Source organism: Hydra vulgaris, chromosome 14 (genome assembly GCF_038396675.1).
Source record: "Hydra vulgaris chromosome 14, alternate assembly HydraT2T_AEP".
Classification (NCBI taxonomy): Eukaryota; Metazoa; Cnidaria; class Hydrozoa; order Anthoathecata; family Hydridae; genus Hydra; species Hydra vulgaris.
Genome location: NC_088933.1, coordinates 11,066,338 through 11,087,500, shown reverse-complemented (window position 1 = coordinate 11,087,500; position 21,163 = coordinate 11,066,338). Strand labels below are relative to the sequence as shown.

Sequence of the window (21,163 nt, the reverse complement as noted above, 5' to 3'; positions counted from 1 at the left end):
TGTACACACACATACATATATATATATATAGGCGAACTTTTCTGCTTTTAACCTTGCTAAATCTTTTCAAAATTGTGCCATAACTAACACCAGCGGTTATTTCAACTTCAATGGATTAAGCAGATAATGCAGATAGTCTTTCTTGGCTCATCGTGCTTCTTAAGTTTGTTTTAATCAGTTTTATTTTTGAGAAGCTTCTCTCAGCAAAAGCTGTACTTACTGGAATTGTGAGCATGATTCTAACTGTTGTTTAAAGATTTCGATATATTTTTAAAAATTATTTTCTAAAATGTACTTTATAAGTTGTTTTGCATCATTTTTATCTTCTAATAAAATGGGTTTTAAAGTTTTGCAGTTCTTCATAAAGTTTGAAAGTATCTATGTCGCTGCTTTCACCTTCCCAAATTATTGTACCTAAATCATTACAATCGAGCATCTGCAACACTTTTCTCAAATCCAGTATCACCAAATTCTTGAATCCAAGTAAAAGATGAACGTAAAGTATCAACAGAAACTTTTAAGTTCACTTGAATCGATTGCCATAGTTCTTTTATATTATTTAAAATCTCACACATGTATAGTCACAATAAATTCAAAACATTTCATTCAAAACTGTTTTTACAGCACTTAGAGTTTCAGAATCATCCGTTTTATTTTTTAAGTTATTCACTCATTCGATAACATTATCGAATTGCAACAGTATAGCTTTTAATGCTCCTTTTCTACTCTCCCATTGTGTCTCTTCTTTTAATATAGAATTTGCTAAATACTGTCCGTTATTTTATGTAATGACGATAAAACCAACAAAATATTCCTTTATTGGTCAGGTATTGCAAAATCCCAATATTGTTTACATATGTTCAACGCGACATACATCTCTGGTGCAATTGAGCAAAAAGGCATTAATTTCGTCAATAATTGTTTTAGACATCAATGTAATTAATTCATTTAGAATAATGAGGTTCAGATAATTTTGAGCAGTTTGCTTTTCATTAATTTATTGCAAGTGCTCCTTTAGTGACAGATCATATATAGGTTACAACATAAATAAGTCTATAAAATTTCCACTGTTTCTGCTATTGTCCAGGTCAAGTGACTTGAGACGTCTAAATGCCAGATTGTGTGAGGCTGAAAAGTTTGTTATATCTATCAATATTTCAAACAAATTATACCAATATTTTTGAGATTTCTTATCAATCACTCATTTTCCTCATCTATTGTTTTTCCGTGATTGATTCTGTTATAAAACTCCATCCATTTAATCATGCACTCCATGTGTCCTCTTTTTTTTCATGTCTATGCAATATCTGACTCAGATCTTTCCAGTCACAACATCTTTTGTTTACCATCTGAGTCTGTGTATGTGAAAAAAGTCTACAAGGAAAGCAATAAATTTAATCTTTAGACAAGGAATAAACTAACCGTCTGTGGTATTGAGTTTCGCTATTAATCTTTACATTTATCAATATTTATTTTTATAACAGATTTGGTTCTAGAACATTTTAACAAATTCGATTCTAGCATTGGATGTCATTAAAATAACAAATTCGATTCTGAAAAATTTGACTCTAGAAGTATTCGATGTGGTCTTAGTCCACAGACAACCTGTGGACCAAGACCAGAGAGACATAGGGGGATCAAAGTGAGGTGTCAAAGTCAAGACAATATGGCGTGGTTAGGCCCTAGAGCCAGTAAACAATAAACAATATTAAAAGATGGTTTTGTGTTATCAGAAGCAGTCAGAATAAGGTTGATACTTAAAAAATGATATTTATTTAAAGCTGAAGTAATATATTTTGATGATGAAACCTACAAATAAACATGTTTTTGTCCAGCAAAGCAAAAAAAAAATGTAAAAATGTCATCAGTTATAATTAATATATATGTAATATGCAGTTGCCAACACCGCTTACGCCTAATGCAGCCACTATATATACATATATATATATATATATATATATATATATATATATATATATATATATATATATATATATATATATATATATATATATATATATAAATGTATATATATAACCCCTAACTAATTTATATATATAAATTATGACCTATATATATATATATAAATTATAACCTATATATATATATAAATTATAACCCCTAGCTGGTTGTCAGAAAGTTTTTCTATATTTTGTTGAGAAAAAGTAAAAATTAAAATGCAAGACTGGAATTTTTTTTTTTATTACTTGATAGACTGCCTGCTCCAACCAAACCCACAGTCGATGTAGCAGTACTCCCTTGCGAATCAGGTTTTAAGATAGTTGATGTAGCAGCACTCCAATGCGAGTCAGGCTATAAAATAGCCGATGTAGCAACACTCCTTGTATGATTTACACTAAAAAAAATAAAAATAAAAATATTTTATTAAAAAAAATAAAAATAAAAATATTGTTTATATTATTAAAAACATTCAGAATGCTTTAAAAACATTCAGAATGCTTTAACCCTTTGAGCGCGTGACAAAATTTAAACGCCGTATGGAGAAATTAAACTAAAAAAAAAAAAAAAATCAAAAAACAACTATTTTGAGTTTTAGTTTATTTTTTGTAGTTTTTAAAAGAATTTAAGAAATGCAATGTATTTTAATTTAAAACTGTTGTGTGATAATTAGAAAAGCATCCAGGGCACAGTCCAACACAACATGACTGACACTGCCAACTGGTGCGGACACGGGTTTGGTGCCCAGCGACACATTAAACTTTTTTTCCTGAACCAATTTTGACAAGGTTATGACCATATAAAGGATAGTTAATCGCTGTGTGTTGAGGAAGTGGATATGGTACAAATGTACTTCTAGCCACTTCAATCTCCCTAGATGTTCGTCTTTTCGTTACTACTTTTACTGGTTGATACCCTCCAGCTAAACTTTCCACAATTGCCATCATAAAACTTATTCTTGACATGGGCTTACGTTCATTAGTGTATAATTAGTGTATAATTATAATTGTTCATGTGTAACCTTATACAATAAGTAGCTGTTTAAAACAGCCCTGCCAAAAAAAGAAAAGGCAACTTTTGTAGTCCACTTTATTGTCTTACGCTCTGACAGGTGCACGTAGAGCTGTGCATCTCCCAAATCTACCCCTCCCATGGTTCGATTATAAAGGGCAACAACATTTGGCTTCATAACTAAATTACCTCTTCTGTTACGCAATTCAGTAAAACCTGCTTTGGCAACAGTAGACAGTAATACAGGTTTTTTTTTACCATCCTGGTATGCAACACATAACAAAGGACCTTTTCTATATTCGCAAACTTCTTTATTTTTTAATTTTGTTTTAAGGCAGATTTCTGGCAGACCTTTTCTGTTTACTCTCACTGTGCCTGTTGCAGTGGTTTGATGTAGATATAGATCCAATAGCAGTTGTGGAGAAGTATAATAGTTATCTATACCTAAGTGATAACCTTGATGGAGGAGGTTGGTTTGACGCAAAAGACGAAAAACCAAGTTGTAAGTCATACCATGGCCAACAGCTGCTTCATCTGGATCTTTTCCTCCTTTGTAAATTTCAAACAGAGACAAATAACCATTGGTGCTGTCTGAAGCACACCATAATTTTATTCCAAACCAAGAATGACGCTTGTTTGGCATATATTGGCGAAGATGTGGTGTCTTTCCCTTGTAACCAATCATGCTCTCATCTATAGAAATATCTTTTTGAGGAATATAAAAATACAGAAATTTTTTGTTAAAATGTTCAACTAAATACTGAACTTTATAAGTCTTATTTAGTTGTTGTTGATTAGGGATAGAGATATCAGTAAAGTGAATAAACTTAAGCAAAAGTTGAAAACGGTCACGATTGAAGTGAGTAACAAACCAGGGAGTGGAAGCACAAGGATGACTAATATCCCAATATAGTTTAATACTACCTTTTTTGATAAGACCCATATTAATAACAACACCAAGGAATGCCTTTATTTCTGAAAGATTTGTTTTTCCTTGCTTTATCCATACATGACCTATCGACAATGGATGGGATCTTAAATGCTGTTGGTTATTTTGTATCTATGCATCAGCATACTGGTTTGTATAAGTCACTAAATTTTCTAAAAATTCTGTTGTGAAAAAAAAGTCGACATAGTCAATGGGCTTTGACTCTTGGGAAATAGTATGTTTGGGTCCTGGTACACCAGTAAAAGGAAAAACATTTGGGCCATTATCATCTCCTACAACAGGAAGCCACAAATCTAAAACATCATCAACACCAGCATCATCATCAGAACTGGAGTCTACATAAAAAATAAAAACTTCAAATGCTTAGATTTAGTGATATATTTAAATTAAATAATATTGTATACAACTTTTCAATAAAAAATATTGTGCCTTCATCAAATAAGCTATCATCACTGCTACTTAAATATTCTTCGCTTGTACAACTTTCTTCTTCTGTAAAACTTTCTTCGCTGTCACTCATCTTTAGTACAAAATATACACAAACAATATACCAAAAGATAGAAAAAAATGTGCTCTATTCAATGGTACCATTTTTAATTTATGAACAGCGGTATTTTTGCAGAAAAAGTCATAGTTTTGAAGAACACTTTCAAAGCCACGATCGTGGCTCTACGTGCTCTGACGGTAAAGCCACGGTCGTGGCTCCCCATGCTCAAAGGGTTAAAAACATTCAGAATGCTTTAAAAACATTCAGAATGCTTTAAAAACATTCAGAATGCTTTAAAAACATTCAGAATGTTTTTAAAAACATTCTGGTCAATTAAATTTGCATTTTTTTTAAACGATTAATTTTTAATTAAGTTAATCGTTTTAACTTTCTGACAACATGAAAATGTTGGACTTTCGTCCAACATTTTCTAGATACTTAATTTTTTAACATTTAAGTTTGGAATTTTCATTGAAGTGTTGCAAGTTTTGATATTTATTACATGGAGTTATATGAAATTTAAAGTAAAAGTTCTAGTTAAGAGAATTTGTTGTCAATTGAGAAAAAGTTCTAGTTAAGAGAAGTTTTTTGTTAAATCCTAATATAATAAAGTTCAACTGGAATTAAAAAAAAAAACATGCTGGATTTAGTTTTCAAATAGAAGAAATAAACTATTTTTAATTTGAACTTATACCGCATAAATTAAAATTGTCACAAAAAAGTCACACATAAGTTATGTGTGTAAAAAAGTCACACATAAGTTATGTGTGACATTATTACGAAGATAACTTCTCTATTTAACAATATGCAAACTCTACTGTTTAAACATATTTTGACTTCAGCACAAAATTTTTACTTAAAATGTTTTCTATAAAATCAATTTATAATTTTCTCCCTAGCAAGTTCTTCAGACAAGCGCGATTTTTTACTCTTGCAATAAAACTAGCGAGCGCTATTTGTTGTGCCCAAAAGGTCATTTACGAGCGTGTTTCATATGTGCGGAGCGATCACTCCCGCTCACAAGGCCTGCATAATACATTTTAGATGGTTTGAACTTAGACATATTCAGAATCTTAGTGAATCCAGGATGTGTTGCCCATGTAAATCTCAAACAGCTGCCACATACCTTTGTTGCTTTTTACCCAATACTGATAGCAATGGTCTTCACAGGTTGTTTTTTAAATTATTGTTTACTGATACAGTACCCAATGTGATACAAGTTTTCAAAGATAAATACAATTGTGAATATAACTAGGACAACAATTCTTTAGCTTTAAGTTGGTGTAAAAAATATTTGGATTGTTGTTGATGAGGTGTTCTGTGGCATATTGACTGTAATTGTTGCCCTATAAGTTCTGTCTAGAGAATCTACTGCTACAGGGTGATCAGTCTAAGTTATTTTTGCCTAATATGTCAATTGATTTAAATACAATGCTGTATTTAAGTCAATAGAAATATTTTTAAACATTCATGTGCAAAGAAGCACCATCTGGTTGCTAAACTATTTTTTTTTTATGGATTTCTCTATTTAAAAATAAAATTAATTAAAAGTTAAAATTATTTATTATTAAAAATTTAAATTCCTAAACACTTATGTATAATTAACACTATAACATTAATAGTTTTAGTAATATTAATAATTAATAGTATAATAAACACTAATGTATAATTATGTATAATTACTTTTTTAAAAATTTGAAAACTTTTACTGCAGCTTTTTTTTAGAACTTGAGGTAGGATTAGTACAAAAGTTTCCTGCATACAAGTTCTTCAATAATTTAAAATTTTAAAGCAAAAGAACAATAAAAAATTATCTGTTGAATAAAATTTTCTTTTATTAATTAAATTATTCTTTATCATTTCTAGTAATACCACTGTAAAGTAATTATCACTGATTTTGCAATATTTTTCAGACAATTTGTAGACAATGGGATCGGTTATGCATAACAGAACAGAAATTATATTTTTTTGGTGCAGTTTTTCATGCTGAGTTCAAATATATTGAAATCACTGTGTAAGCTTTAGTTTTTGTGCTATGTATTAGTACAATTTATTATGTTTATGCATGTATTATACATAGATTACAATAGAAAACGTTTAGTAATTTTATGTTAGACACTCTAGGACATTTATATGCTCGCTTGTAGACAGCTTCTGGACAGTAATCTGCCATCATTGAGGTGCTCCATTGACTCTAGCACCACTTTTTTGTCTCAGCGATCTCTTGATGAAAGCCTTCACTATTTATGTGCCCATGTCTGCACAGTTGGACGGGAAGAAGTCTAGATGACTGTGTAGAAGGTGTAGCTTTGCAGTCCAGTGTATGATAAGAGTCAAACAGGCACTCAACATTCTTCTGGTAATTATGAGCACTGTGGTTCCCCATAAAAATCCTCACCACCAATTTAAAATTTTCTCAGGCAGTCTTCTTATCTCCTTCAAGGGTGTTTTCAAACTTAATGTCCATCATTAACTTGCATATTTGTGGAATATTTGTTTACAAATACACCTTTCTTGATTTTCTCTAGGCTTAACATAGGTAACTTGAAAATTAAATATTTAAATGCTGCGCAATCTTGATTGAAGGCCTTTACAAAATTTTTCATCAGGCCGAGTTTTACATGAATCACATCTTGACACTATGTTCTGAGGATTGTCTCTTAGGCCATTCCCATTTGATGTAATGATCCACCCTTGCTTGACTATCTCACTCACAGAGAAAGTAACAGAATTTTGTGAACTGATCTTTAATCCTATAGTAAGTGCTACAAAGTCACCGCAAATCTGCCACTGATGTTCTTCATACTTGATTTTGACTAGAACTTGTTTCATATTGTCATATGTTTCCTTTAATCTAGCTGCATGAGAAATTGGAACTTATGTCAGAGTGTTTTCATATGTAGGAGTACAGCCTTGAGACTTGTCATTGATGAGTCCATAAACAGTTTTCATTCTCCATTAGCATACTGAATCTTTAGTTTATCCATCAAACCAGCCACATTATGACAATAGACAACTTTTTTTGTCATTGAAAAATACCGTCCAAACTGATTGTGTCTGCTGTGAAATACACTTATTCTAACATCATTTTGATGTTAGAATAAGTGTATTTCACAGCAGGATCCAAATAGCTCAGCCTTTGCTCTCAGGTAGTCCTAAATACTGAACCAGATCATTAAGTTAGTTTTGAGATATGAGGATCATTGTCAACTGCAGTAGTTAGAAATGTTTCATCTTCTGAAGTTGATGGCTCTGAAGCTTCTACATTGTCATTGGCATCATTATCATCACTGAAATCAGTTGGTATGTTGGTTGGTGGGTCTGGCACAGGAAGACCTTCACCGTAAGATGCTGGTCTCAAGGCACTTGGAATAAATGGATATTGTATTGATTGTGTCCTCTTCTTTGTGATGCAATGAAACAAAACTTTTCAATATCAGATTTGTGTTCAGCACCCTTGAATATTTCAGCTATTTTTGTTTCCAGTACATTTTTCTATTGACCAGTGTAATCAGCTCATTGTATTCAATATTGCATTCAAAATTTTAATTGTGTAAACTGAGAGTTTGGGTTGGGCATCAACCTTTACTTTCATAATTCGTGTTGTTTTTTTCATCTTTTTCTAAAAAAGCCTGCTGTACTGAGAAAGCTTCAGTTTAAAAATGCAGATTTTTTTATATATGTGGAAATCTTGTAGTATTTATAATTTTTAAACTAAAAGTTTTTATTATACTTTTTGTTTATTTTTGAAAGAAACTTTTTTTTTTAAGTTGAATATACAAGTATGATATAATATAAATGCAAATAATTCACATATTATTTAGCATATTAATATATATTTTTAAACGCATACTTAAAATTGAAGTTCAAGACTTTGTAGCCTCACTTTTTCAAAAATTTACTTTATATATTTAAAAGCCGTTGTAGGAGCTGAGTAACTGTCCGCATTTTAGTAAATTTTTTTGATTATATTTTGTTTAATAAATTAAAATTATAAATTAAAATTTAAGTTCACTATTAATTAAGTTAATTTCTAAATAATATTTTCAATTTCTTTAATTTATTTATTTGAAATAGGTGTAATTTCTGCTAGAAAAACTTACAAATCTTTTATGATTGGCACTGGAATGACTCCAGAGGGGATTAATCAAAATGACATTAATTTTGAGCTAATGAATGAAATGGGATGGAGAAATGAAGAGTTTAATATTTCTGATTGGACATTATCCTATATTAAAAGAAGATATGGAGATTATCCAAAAATGGTTTCAGGTTATTATTTTAGGTTCTATTGATTTTTTGACACCATTATTTATATAAGGTAACTTAATTATCTATATTTAAAAGAAGCTTAAATAAATTTGTTATGCTGCTTATATAAAATCCATTAAGGGGCTGTCCATTAATTATGCTAACAATTTTCTGGCAATTTTTACCTTCCCCTGCCTCTTGCCAAACATTCAGAGACCTTACTTATAAAATTACACCAACAGTTAATTATCCCCTCCCCCTCCCCTTAAGAAAAAAAATTTAAAAAACAAAAAACAAAAATGTTTTAAATAGCGGTAAAAGTAATAGTTTACAACTTCAACAAAAAGTGATTAAAAGTAAAATGTTTAGAAAAAAAAATTTAATTATTTTAGAAAAAAAAATTTAATTCAACTTTCAAATTATGAACATTTTTTAAATATATACAATCATTTGTAATTACAAAGGCTTGCTCTTAAGAAAAATTAAAATAGAAAATAAAGTGATTGCTATTATGTCAATAATAAAAAAAATTGTTCCAGCTATGAAAATTAAGAGAACAAAAAGAAACATTAAAACTTTGATGATGGATTCCTCTATGTTTTTTCGAAATTCTTACCATGGTAAAGAAATCGTAATATTGAAATTTTTGACAAGATCTTCAAGATCTTCTTTCACATAACAAGTTTATTTTTTTAAGTTGTTATACAACGGTTATTAATTGCAAACTTAAAAAAAATATATATATAATTAATCATCTGTAAATTATGCAATATATATATATATATATATATATATATATTGTTTTTCTATGGATAATGGTAACATTTGGATAATTTGGGATAAAGGTTACTACCTGGGTAGCATTATCAAATGCTATCCAGGTAATAACTAATGGGTAGGTGCCTGTGTACCTGTTGACAGCCTAGTTCTAGATAATGTTAAATTTTATCATAATTTATGTACAGTGCAGAATCACAACCCGGGAATGTGCCTATCTTTAAAATCTAGTTTCACATTGAAAGCAAAGTATTTCTAATAAAATGTAGTATAACAAAATAATGGATTTGATAATTTGTATAAATCAGGGGGTTGGCAATCTTTTAAGATGGAAAAAGTTTACCATTTTTAATAATTTTCCAGTTTTCAAAGAGCTACTTCAACTTGTTTTTTTCAGCTACTTCATCTTGCTTTTTTCAGCTACTTTATCTTGTTTTCAATATTATAATAGTATTTGTGCATGGAGCTGGAGAGCCACATTTTTACATTGAAATTTGCGAGTAGTGGGTTGGCAGGTCGCCAACCCACTACTCGCAAGCCACTCTACATTATACTATTTAAAAATTTAAATAATATAATGTAGACTATATACTTCCATAAATCTTAATTTTTTTCACAGCAGATCAACAAACACAAGCTCAAAACTGGAAGAGTACCAATTAAATGGAAATTAGCAGACATAACCCCAATATTTAAAAAAGGGAACAGTTTAATTGCTAGCAGCTACAGTCCAGTTTCATTAACCTCAATAGTCTCTAAAGTACTCGAAAATATGTGACACATGTATACATATATCTATATATACATATGACATATATATACATATGACAAATACATCTGACACAATATATAAACATGTCAAATAATGGTTTATTAAATAAACATCAACATAGATTTGTAAAGGGGAAATCTTGTGTAACAAATCTTATTAAAATAATGGACCTTTTGAATAAATTGCTAACTTTTGAGTAAATTGCTAGCTAACATTTCAGTAGATATTTATTATCTTGACTTTAATAAAGCCTTTGACACGGTACCTCATGAACGGTTATTAATTAAACTTAAGTCATATGGAATATCAAATGTCATGCAACTGGATTAGCGACTTCCTGATAAATGATATCAAGCAGTGTTCTGGTGTTTTAGGTCGGCAGTTAGGTCGGCATTGCCAAATGCCGACCCTAATTCCGAGGGTTGTATATATATATATATATATATATATATATATATATATATATATATATATATATATATATATATATATTTTATATTAATGAGTTTAAATATATTTTTTTGTCGGGTTTTTTTAATTGAAATCATTCAATAATAATACTTTTTTTTGTTTTTGTTTGTTAAACTGACAATTCCTTTTTTGCAAAGAAAAAAATTAGACTAACGGGTGATGCGGAAGTTATGGGCGAAATCCTAATTTCATTATTTGAGCATAATAATTAATTTTTGTGGTTTTATGCGTAGGCATAAACGTTCTATAAAATATAAACTTTATTATTTGAAACACAATTATTTAAAATGAGGTTAAATGCAGCTGAACGAGTATCTTTTCGAAAGCGACTAAAAATGTTTTTTGTAAATAAACCTAATATAAAAAAAATAAATAATCATAAATCATTTTAAAAAGGAAGGATTTGCTCGAAGTACAATATATGATAACCTAAAATGACTTGAAACTGTTCAATTGTTATCTGATAGAAAGCACCCTGGTCGTCCGACATCCTGGACTAGAGAAAAGAAAGCCGAATTAACGAGACTTGTCAACAATCGAAAAGGGGTCAGTCAGAGAAAAATAGGTATTAAATTCGGTGTAAATCAATCGACAATTGGTTGCCAGTTAAAAAAAATGAATATTAAATATAGAAAACGTGAAAAGACTCCAAAATACACTATAGAACAACAAATAAAGGCAAAGAAAAGAAGCAGGAAACCAGTTAACCAACTCTTTTACACAAAATCGCTTCTAGTCATCGATGAAGAAAAATACTTTTGTTTTGCAGGGGACAACATGCCTGGAAATTCTGGATACTAGACAAACAACAAAAATACATGCCCAGAAAGTGTCCGTTTTATAGGATAAGAGAAATTTCAAAAAAAATTATTAATGTGGACAGCCATATCTGACCGTGGTATGTCCGAGCCATTGTTTCGCACTTCCAAGGCTGTAGCCATCAATTCATCAATCTATATTAATGAATGTTCAGAAAAACGACCTCTTCCATTTATTCACAAGTATCATGGAGACTTAAACTATTTATTTTGGCCAGATTTAGCAAGTTCTCATTATTCTAAAGATTCTCTAAATTGGATGGACCAATATGTCTATTACGTTTATAAAGAATCCAATCCTCCAAATGTGCCTCAAGCACGACCAATTGAAAATTTTTAGGGACATTTGGCACAGAAGGTTTACGAGGGAGATTGGCAAGCTTCAACAGAGCAAGTTTTGATTGATCGCATTAAACTAAAACTACAAGAAATTAATTTAAACTTTTTACAGTCGCATATGAAAGGTGTCAAAGCAAAATTGAGATCGATTGCAGATGGTGGTGTTTTTTCATATAAAAAGTAATATATTTTTGTTAAAAGATAAATGCTTTATTTAAAAAAAATATAATAGTAGTTTGTTTTTTTATTTATAAATAAGTTATTGACGTTTTTATTTTGTCCGATAACTTCCGCATCACCCGTTAATGCAATATTTCATAAAAAAATTTTTTTTTCGTTAAAAAAATTAACAATGACGTTAATTTTATAATACTTGTCCATTAATAGGACAAATAATATAAAAAATAGAGATGAAAATAAGAAATTAATTACCTATGCAGATAAGTGAGATGCTTTAAACAATTTAATACATTTTCTGATCCATTAATTCTTAGTCTGTTTTCAGATCTCAGCTATGGACAAAGAAATTACTACCTTGCAACAGGTAGAGTATTCGGTAGTGTTCAGCAGGATAATAAAAAGTTTGAGCAGATCTTAGAACCTGCTGTCTACAGAAACTTTCTTTGGTGACATGGCAAAGTTTTTATTTATGACTTGATCAACTTTTAGACTTTAAAGCCGAAAAGAAATTTGTAAAAACAAGAAAAACATTTAAAATAAGTACGGTTAAATAATGTTCAATGCAGACCATCTGGAATTAGTACTTTGTTGCTATTACTCCAAGCCAATTTCCTATAGCCTACTTATGAAGGGTAAGAAATAGGGCACTTTTAAATTAAGTGTTCTAGCCTGTCCTTTGTAATATAGCCATATAGTCTTATTTCTTACTTCCTCAAAATAAATTTAATTCACAATCATAAATATAATGGTTTATATTACTTTAACAGAACATTGTTTTTATTCACATTATCATTAAAATATAACTACCAAAACAAAATACACAGAGTTATACATTATGCTAAATAAAATTATTTATTACAAGATATTTTGGCATTTTATAGTTTATAAGCTTTCCATAATATCTGGTACGTGGATCTTTATAAAAGGGATATACCGCATTTTGCTAATAAGCTTTAATTGGATGTACTGTATTTGGAAAGTAAATTTATAAACAAAAAATATATATATTTTTATTTACCTATTTTTTAATTATTAATATTATCTAATATTTTTACGTATATAAACATTAGGCAACAGTAAATTTTCCAAATATATCAGTCATCATCATGGTGTGGCAAATATATATATACACTATTTTTGATTTATTTGACAAATATTTTTGACATACAAATACACTATTTTTGACTGGGATGCGGAGTCCCAAAAAGGACTCCGGATTTGAAAGTCACAAACAGAATACTTTATGCTAGGTTTTGGTATCCAGGAGCTCTAAAAATATAAATAAGTTTATGGACTACTAATAGAAAAAAATTAAGACTTTTAGCTTAGAGGAACAATAGTTTTTTGAACCCGGAGTCCTTAGGTATAATGGCGGCAAGGACTCCGGGACTCCGGGACTCCAGGACTCCGGGCTTAAAAACAATAAGTTTCAGGTCATTATATCTCATGAACTTTTTTCCTATAGCAAATCATAAGTCAACAATCATGTCAGAGCTTCTGGACACTACAGACTTGGAAAAAGTAGTGATATAAAGCCGGAGTCCTTTTGGGACTCTGCATTTCTGATTTTTGGCTTTTTTTAAATCATTTTTGCATATACTGCCACTTGAATCAAAAGCAAAGCTTTTTCTATTAAAACATATAAAATTTAACAGATGTTTAAAAAAAAACCCAGAAACAAAACAGAATACAATTAGTGTGGTGTATTGCATCATCTGTAATGTATATAAGGTGGCAAACAATTATTAATGATAAATTAAACATCATTTGACAATGGTGTATATATTTGCTGTTATATTGTCTCAATCTTTTTTAGTGCAGGAAAAATGTTGTGTTAATATAATTTTCTTATAAAAAATTATATACTGTAGGACACACTGGCCCTTAACAAACTCAAGATCAACAAAAATGTCAACATAAACTGTTTGCAGATACTTTTAGAACTTTTTTTGTAGATCACAAATCTGTTGAAATTAAAATCCTAGCTGCTTGTCCATGATTTTTAACTAACTTTTAATTTAGTCATAAATTTCAAAACATTTTTTTTTTCATCTGGTATATGGTAATAGAGAAAACTTATTATAAAGTTGTTATTAGTTATAAATTAATTCAGCTATCTGAAATAAAAAAATACTTTTGAAAGTTATTATAAATCTACAATACCCAATAAAACCACGCTTTTGCATACTTTAAATTCAATTGGAACAATTGCTAAAAGAATAAGAATCAAGAAGTAAAAAATTGTTTTAATCGATATTTTCATAATTAATGTTAAAAAAATGGGTTTTAAACAAATAAAACTAAAATAAATAGAAAATAAAGGTGTTATAAATGTCTAGAACTAAATTCCACAACATCTTTTATCTGAATTCCACAACAGCTTTCATCAATCGCTCCCCATACGATTTATCGGTGATTATATTAATTTGATATCGCAACCAATACTTAGAAAATTCCCTATGAATTAACTCTCCAGCTTGTTCAGATACAAATCCTAGTCCATATTCTGATATTAGTTCACAAAGACATTGTTTATGGTGTTCAAGAATTATGTGCATTTTTAGAGTTTTTAGAGATAAATCTGTTGCCTGAAACATTGTTTTCAAAACTTGCAGATAATGAGATATATTGTGAGTAACCTTTCCAGTTCCAAAACAACATTTGACACCATTGTTGATTGCTTTTGGCTATGAAACGAAAGGCAACAACAATAATGGGCTAACTTTACCAAGGACCTCAGCTTCAAAAAGTTTATCTGCATGTTAAAGTAGCTTATGACATGCATTGTATTTATAAACCTCACCATAAACAAATATTACGAGTTAATTAATTTTGATATTAATTAGTAAAAACTCTAAATTTCTCTAAATTTTCTATCTAAATTCTATCTAAATTCTCACCTGGTATTTTTTTGAAATCAGTTTCAAATTTAAGGGCAATAGCATGGCTTTTTCTCTACCTAAAAGTGGCAAAATTTCCTTCCAAAAGACATGATAGACGAATTTTTGTATTAAATCGTAATTCAGGAAGAGAGCATTTAGCTATAACTAATATAGAACCTGGTTTGTTAAAAAGTGGAAGGTTCATTGTACTCATAGTGTTTAAGGCATCCTTTTTTATTACATTGATAACAGAAAATAATTTAAAACATGTTGTTTAACTTTAGCTGTTGTAGCATTTTCTCAGATCACCATATGTTTGCAAAGATTTCGAATACTGCAGTTAACATCACATATATTTCCTTCTTCCTGTGTAATTAATCCTCAGAGTGACCGTAATTTAATATAGCAATATGGACAAGGATTTATTGAAGTGGCTAAATTAATTTAAAGTTAGCTACAAAAACAAAAAGAATCTTATCTAACCTAATTAGAATAAACAGCAGTTATATCACTCTCTTCGTTTATTATTATATGTATACAAATTATGTCAAAGCTTATAATATTTACCTGAACAATATTTTAAAGAAACCTTCCTAATTCCGGCAGCAGCAAGTAAACCACTGTCTTCAGTAATGTTAAAAGTCAATCTTCCTTTATAACCTCTTCCTTTAAGGACGGGTTGATAACCAATATACCTTGTTGTGATGCATGTATAACAATTGCATTGTCTGTCTCCTCTAGTTCTAGTTTTTTATCAATAATATGTCTTTATAGTTAGGCATTTTAGGCTACTTTCTATTTTCAATATCTTTGTCTTGCTAATTTAGTGTTATTCTGCAGGTACCACATATACTAAGAGGATATTTCCTTTTTGCTATGTCAAAATCTGAATTTATTTACATTTTAATTTGTTTAGCTATTTTTTCTGTGATAGCAAATTGCTGAGGCTTTATTTTGAAATTATTTTTTTCCCACATGGTGGTTTTACTCTAGATTCATCATGATTTGCTGATTTGTTAGGCATATCTTAAACATAATACTCAATACTTGTTTTTAAAGACATAAGTTAGTTAATTCATAATTTTCCAAAAACTAAAGATGTCAAAGATAAAGACTTTATTTTTATATGGATAAATAATATCATTGTTATTACTTCTAACATTTGTTGTCATTTCTGTTTATAATTACTTAATAAAAGCTCAAAACTTCATTAATTTAGTTTAATAGAGTTCTTAGCTATTTAGTAATACAAAATTATTTTAATTAAAAACCAGAAATATAAACAAATGATCTAGTTATCCTATCAAGTTTTTAAATTGGACAAAAATCTCGGACAAGCAGATAGGATTTTAATTTCAACAGATTTGTGATGTACAAAAGATGTTCTTAAAGGATCTGAAAACAGTTTTCATTGACATTTTTATCGATCTTGAATTTGTTGAGGGCCAGTGTGAGGATTAGTTGCTTATAAAAACTTATGTTTTTTATAAAAAAAAATTTATTTCATAAAGTATTTTTTTTTGATTTCTTGTTAGCATTGAAGTTTTGCAATTGTTATGAAATTTATGTTATGTAAATCTAGTATGAATGTAATAAATTTTAGCTCCACCTTTTGTATGATTTCTAAATTGGTTAAAAGTTTAAGTTTCACATTATTTTTTTTTATATTTTTTTCATAAATAGATGCATGGCTAATTCTTATTGATACAATTTACAATTGCAATGATGGAATAGAGAATGGTGGCTATGAAGGACGAATACCTGTAATGCGTCCTCGACTAAATGCAAAGTTACCTGTGCACATGTGGTATTCTGTAAAAGATTTATACAATGCCTGGAAGTTGATGGTTAAAGGAAGTGATTACATGCCTTTAATTGATACCTTTAGGTAATAATTTCTGTCTTGTTTACTGTCATAACAAATCTATACATAATAAATGTATAACTCATCTTAAAATTCTGATTGGTTATCGTTATCACTTTTGATTGTCTAAGGCTTATAAGCTTGTGGAGAACTAGACTGAAAGTTTTTTAACTTCTTCAGTGTGTTAAATTTTTTTTATTTTTATGCTTTATTTTGTTAAACATTAAATTAAACAATACATTTTATAAATAGTACTTTTTTATTTGAATGAAGTTCAGTTTCAACTAGGTGAAGCAAATGTATCTTATTATCTGGTGTTATTGAAATACTTTCATGGTCCATTTATATTTAATTGGATCCAGATCTAGAATATGCAGAATTACCAAAAGTTTATTTATTATCCCGATCTGAGATCAGTTTTTTAAAAAGTCAAAAGTTGTGTATGTAGACTTTTAAAAAAAGTTCTCCTAAAATCTATTCTACTAACTATTCATTTTACTAGGAATGATTTGGTTCGACTTGGTACCCAAGTGTTAGAGGATCTATCAATTATGTTTTATACACAGATGGTTTCGGGTTACTTTAACAAGTCCACCTTGGATGTAGAAAAATATGGTTCTAAAATAACAGTTCTTCTGACAGACATGGATAGGCTGCTAGCCACAGATCAGTATTCGTTACTCGGTAGGTGGATTCAATCAGCTAGATCAATGGGCGATACTTTGAATGAAACAAAATTGCTAGAATATAATGCTAAAAATCAAATTACTTTCTGGGGGCCTAATGGTGAAATTCACGATTATGCAAATAAAAATTGGGCTGGTTTAGTGGGCTCTTTTTATTTTGAACGTTGGAATATATTTATCAACTTCCTATCCGATTCCTTGAAACGCGATGTTCCTTACGATGATAGCGCATTTGTGTCGAAAGTGCTGCAATTTGAAAAAGAATGGAACGATGAAATTAAAGAATTTTCTGCTGATCCGACAGGGGATGCATTCGACATATCGCATCAGCTATTGAGAGCGTATGAGAAAGTATTTGAATCAGAAATATCTATGACGGTTTTTAAAAAAGCTTTTAAAGTACCTGATACGCCATTGTTATTTTAATTTTTTTATTTTATGATTGATATTTGTATGCAATCAAAAGCATACATATTTTGTCATGCAGAAATACTGTTTGTTATTTTTATTTATTGCTGTCTTTTTAACCAATATTATTTGTTGTGTATTTAACTTCTATTTATTTATTGTATATGTCTTTATATATAGTCATAAAATTTTTTAAAGGTTTTTTAAAATTTAGTTTAGTATTTTTTTCTTCTGGTTTTTGTTGATATTTTAAATAACACTGTTATTAAACGCATCCTGTGTTTTAAGTTATGAGATTTACTAATTCTCAAACACGATATGATGCACGTAAGTTAACTTTAGCATTTTTGGAATTTTTGTTGCTCAACTAAGCTTTTTAAGTATTAGGAACTTTTTAGTCCCTAAATACTTAAATAGCCTAGAAAAAATAAATAGTTCCTAAATTTTACTTTCTTTAACTTTTTAAGATTATCTATTTTTAATTTTTTTTTTCAATCATGCTTGTGTATGTAAGGGTATTTTATGTATCTTATTGATATAGTAATACAATGTTACACGAAAGTTAAAAAATTAGAGTGTTAGAGTTTTTTACAAAAATTGTGTAAATTTTTTTTCAGTAGTGAATTTTTGTTGTGCACAAAACTTCAGATATTTAATGTTTTACCGTGGTCTTACGACACCAGGATAAAATTTAATAAACCCGTTTTTCTAATTTTGGTTATTTTTTAAGAAGCCAATTCTTAAAGGTTTTTTATTTAACAAACTTTATTTCATTGATTCGCTATTTTTTTTAGTAAATTTGAAAATTTCAAATCCAAAGTCCCAAAAAGGTCTCCGGATTTGAAAGTCACAAAAAGATTTCTTTATCCTAGTTTTTGGTATCCAGGAGCTCTAAAAATATAAATAAGTTTATGGACTACGAATAGAAAAAAAAATTAAGACTTTTAGGTTAGAGGAACAATCGTTTTTCGAGCCTGGAGTCCTTAGGTATAATGGCGGCAAGGACTCCAGGACTCCAGGCTTAAAAACAATAAGTTTCAAGTCATTAAATCTCATGAATTTTTTTTATTATAGCAGATAATAAGTCAACGAACATGTTTAGAGCTTCTGGACACAACGGACTCGGAAAGAGTAGAGATATAAAGCCGGAGTCCTTTATGGACTCCTCATCCCTGATCACTGTAGCATTCGACTTGAATATTTTTCTTATATTTTGTTAAGGCCCTCTACGCTTGTTTATTGTTATCAATTAAAAAACTGTACTATAAAACTAAATAAAAAGAACTTTTAGAATAAAGTTGCCTTAAAAATTATAAAGTATAAACTCACTAATAAAAATAAAAATTCCTACCTGGCCGTTTATTAGAACTCGCCTGTTTATTAAACCTGAACAAAATGTTTCACCCACCCCACCTTTCATTAAGCTTTTCACACACACACACACACACACACATATATATATATATATATATATATATATATATATATATATATATATATATATATATATATATATATATATATATATATATATATATATATATATATATAAAAGAAAAAAAAATATGTTCGTTAAACGAAGAAGATAGTAAAATCTTGTCATCAAGCATCGTTTTTGTATATAAAATATAACATTATTTTTACAACGATCTTTATAAAATAAAGAATTTACAGACAGGAGCTCAAGGAATATGAAGATGACAATACATCATTGCAATCTTTTCATAGAGCCCCTGTATATATTTTCAATAGAATAAAGATATTAATTTAAATACCCTAATGGGCATAAAACTGCTGCGCTTATCAGTAAATCAAACAAAGATTAAAAAAAAACTTAAAATCAAATCAAATAACTTTGGAATTACTCAAACACAAATAAATCTCAAATTTTAAAATTGCTTTTTTGATCAAAAACTTAAAAGAACTTAATAACTTTGCCATACATTTGAATTCTTTTTGATAGATATTCCATAAAATTAACCCTCGATATGCAATCTGTATTCAATATATTAATTAAAGTTTTGAGGCAGTTTAAGTGTGTTTCTTATATTTGCTCTTAGATAATAGTTTTCATATCTATTTATTTCAAAGTTTTCATGAGAAAGATTCTTGTTGAATCGATACATTAAAATTAAATGGCGATCATTTTCATATCTTTCATTGTAGGTTTAGTGCGTTAGTGCGAATTTTAATAAATAATTCTGCACGCATGTTTGCGTAAATTATAATTTTGTTTAAGATTTGATGGTTGCGTACTTACCCATGATATATTTGTATAGCTGATAAAGCAATGAATTAGTCCAAAATATATTAGCTTGAGACTTTGTTTGTTGACATCCAAACAAACTCGATGCATCATATTATATTGATAATTATCAATTATATTGATAATCATAGATATAATATATCTTATTTGAGGAAGCCAGGATGAATTCTCAATAAAAATTCATAAGAATCTAATACTGACTTGTTTTTTAATAAGTTTATCATTTAAGATAAGGTCAGGCAACTTAAGAGGAAGGTTTTTTTCTTGTGTTTTTTTATGGAACATTAAGTGGTTTCTTTTCTCTGAGTTAAGCTCGTAATGAGTTTTCTCTGAGTTTATTAGTTATATTATTAACTTTATTTACTTTTATATTTTTGTCTGCATTTTATTGATATCATTGTTAGTAAGAAACAGGTTTGTATCATCAGTAAACATGAATGAATTCAGTTTTGAAATCGCATTGCAAAAATCATTTATATAAATTAAAAAACAGGAGTGGATCAAGGATAGATCCTTGGGGTACTCCACATAAAACATTAAATACTCAAGAATGTATATTCCATACATATTTTCTTTTGGCAAGACAACTTTTAATCTAATTGTAAGTTTTATTAATTATGCCATTGCACAGTGATTCAGAAACACTAAAAATTTGGCCAAAATATAGTTTTTTTAGTAGCGTAATATCAATAATGTTATCAGCTAACTATTTTCTACTGTTTCCTATGATTCTAATGGTATAAAAAAATAAATACTGAAATAACATATTTAAACGTTAATATACGTTTGAAATTGATCGAAAACAGCTTTTTTTTCATTAAAATTTTATCATTATTAAAACTTAATTTTCTCCTTATATACAAAGTTTTTTATTTTAGTTTTTATAACATGCAAAGATAATAGATAATTCTATTTTAATTTATAAAAAAAATTTAAATATGCATTTATACTAGCTGTAAAAAATGCATTTAAAAAATGCTTTTTTAACGATTTTAAACGGTTTTTTATGGTGCTAGGACTTTTTACCTTAGACTTCCTTCACG

General features: G+C 28.9%; 1 protein-coding gene across 1 annotated transcript in view; it reads left to right on the top strand.

Moving 5' to 3' along the window:
- The window catches only part of LOC100203286 (alpha-N-acetylglucosaminidase), a 34,502-nt gene extending 16,439 nt beyond the window's left edge, over positions 1 to 18,063 (top strand). The window contains exons 7-9 of the mRNA XM_065818357.1: positions 8,484 to 8,678; positions 16,580 to 16,784; positions 17,263 to 18,063. Coding sequence (XP_065674429.1) covers positions 8,484 to 8,678; positions 16,580 to 16,784; positions 17,263 to 17,872 — 1,010 coding nt within the window. The 3' untranslated portion in view covers positions 17,873 to 18,063. The remainder of the gene's footprint in view (positions 1 to 8,483; positions 8,679 to 16,579; positions 16,785 to 17,262) is intronic.
- The last annotated feature ends 3,100 nt before the right edge of the window (positions 18,064 to 21,163 follow it).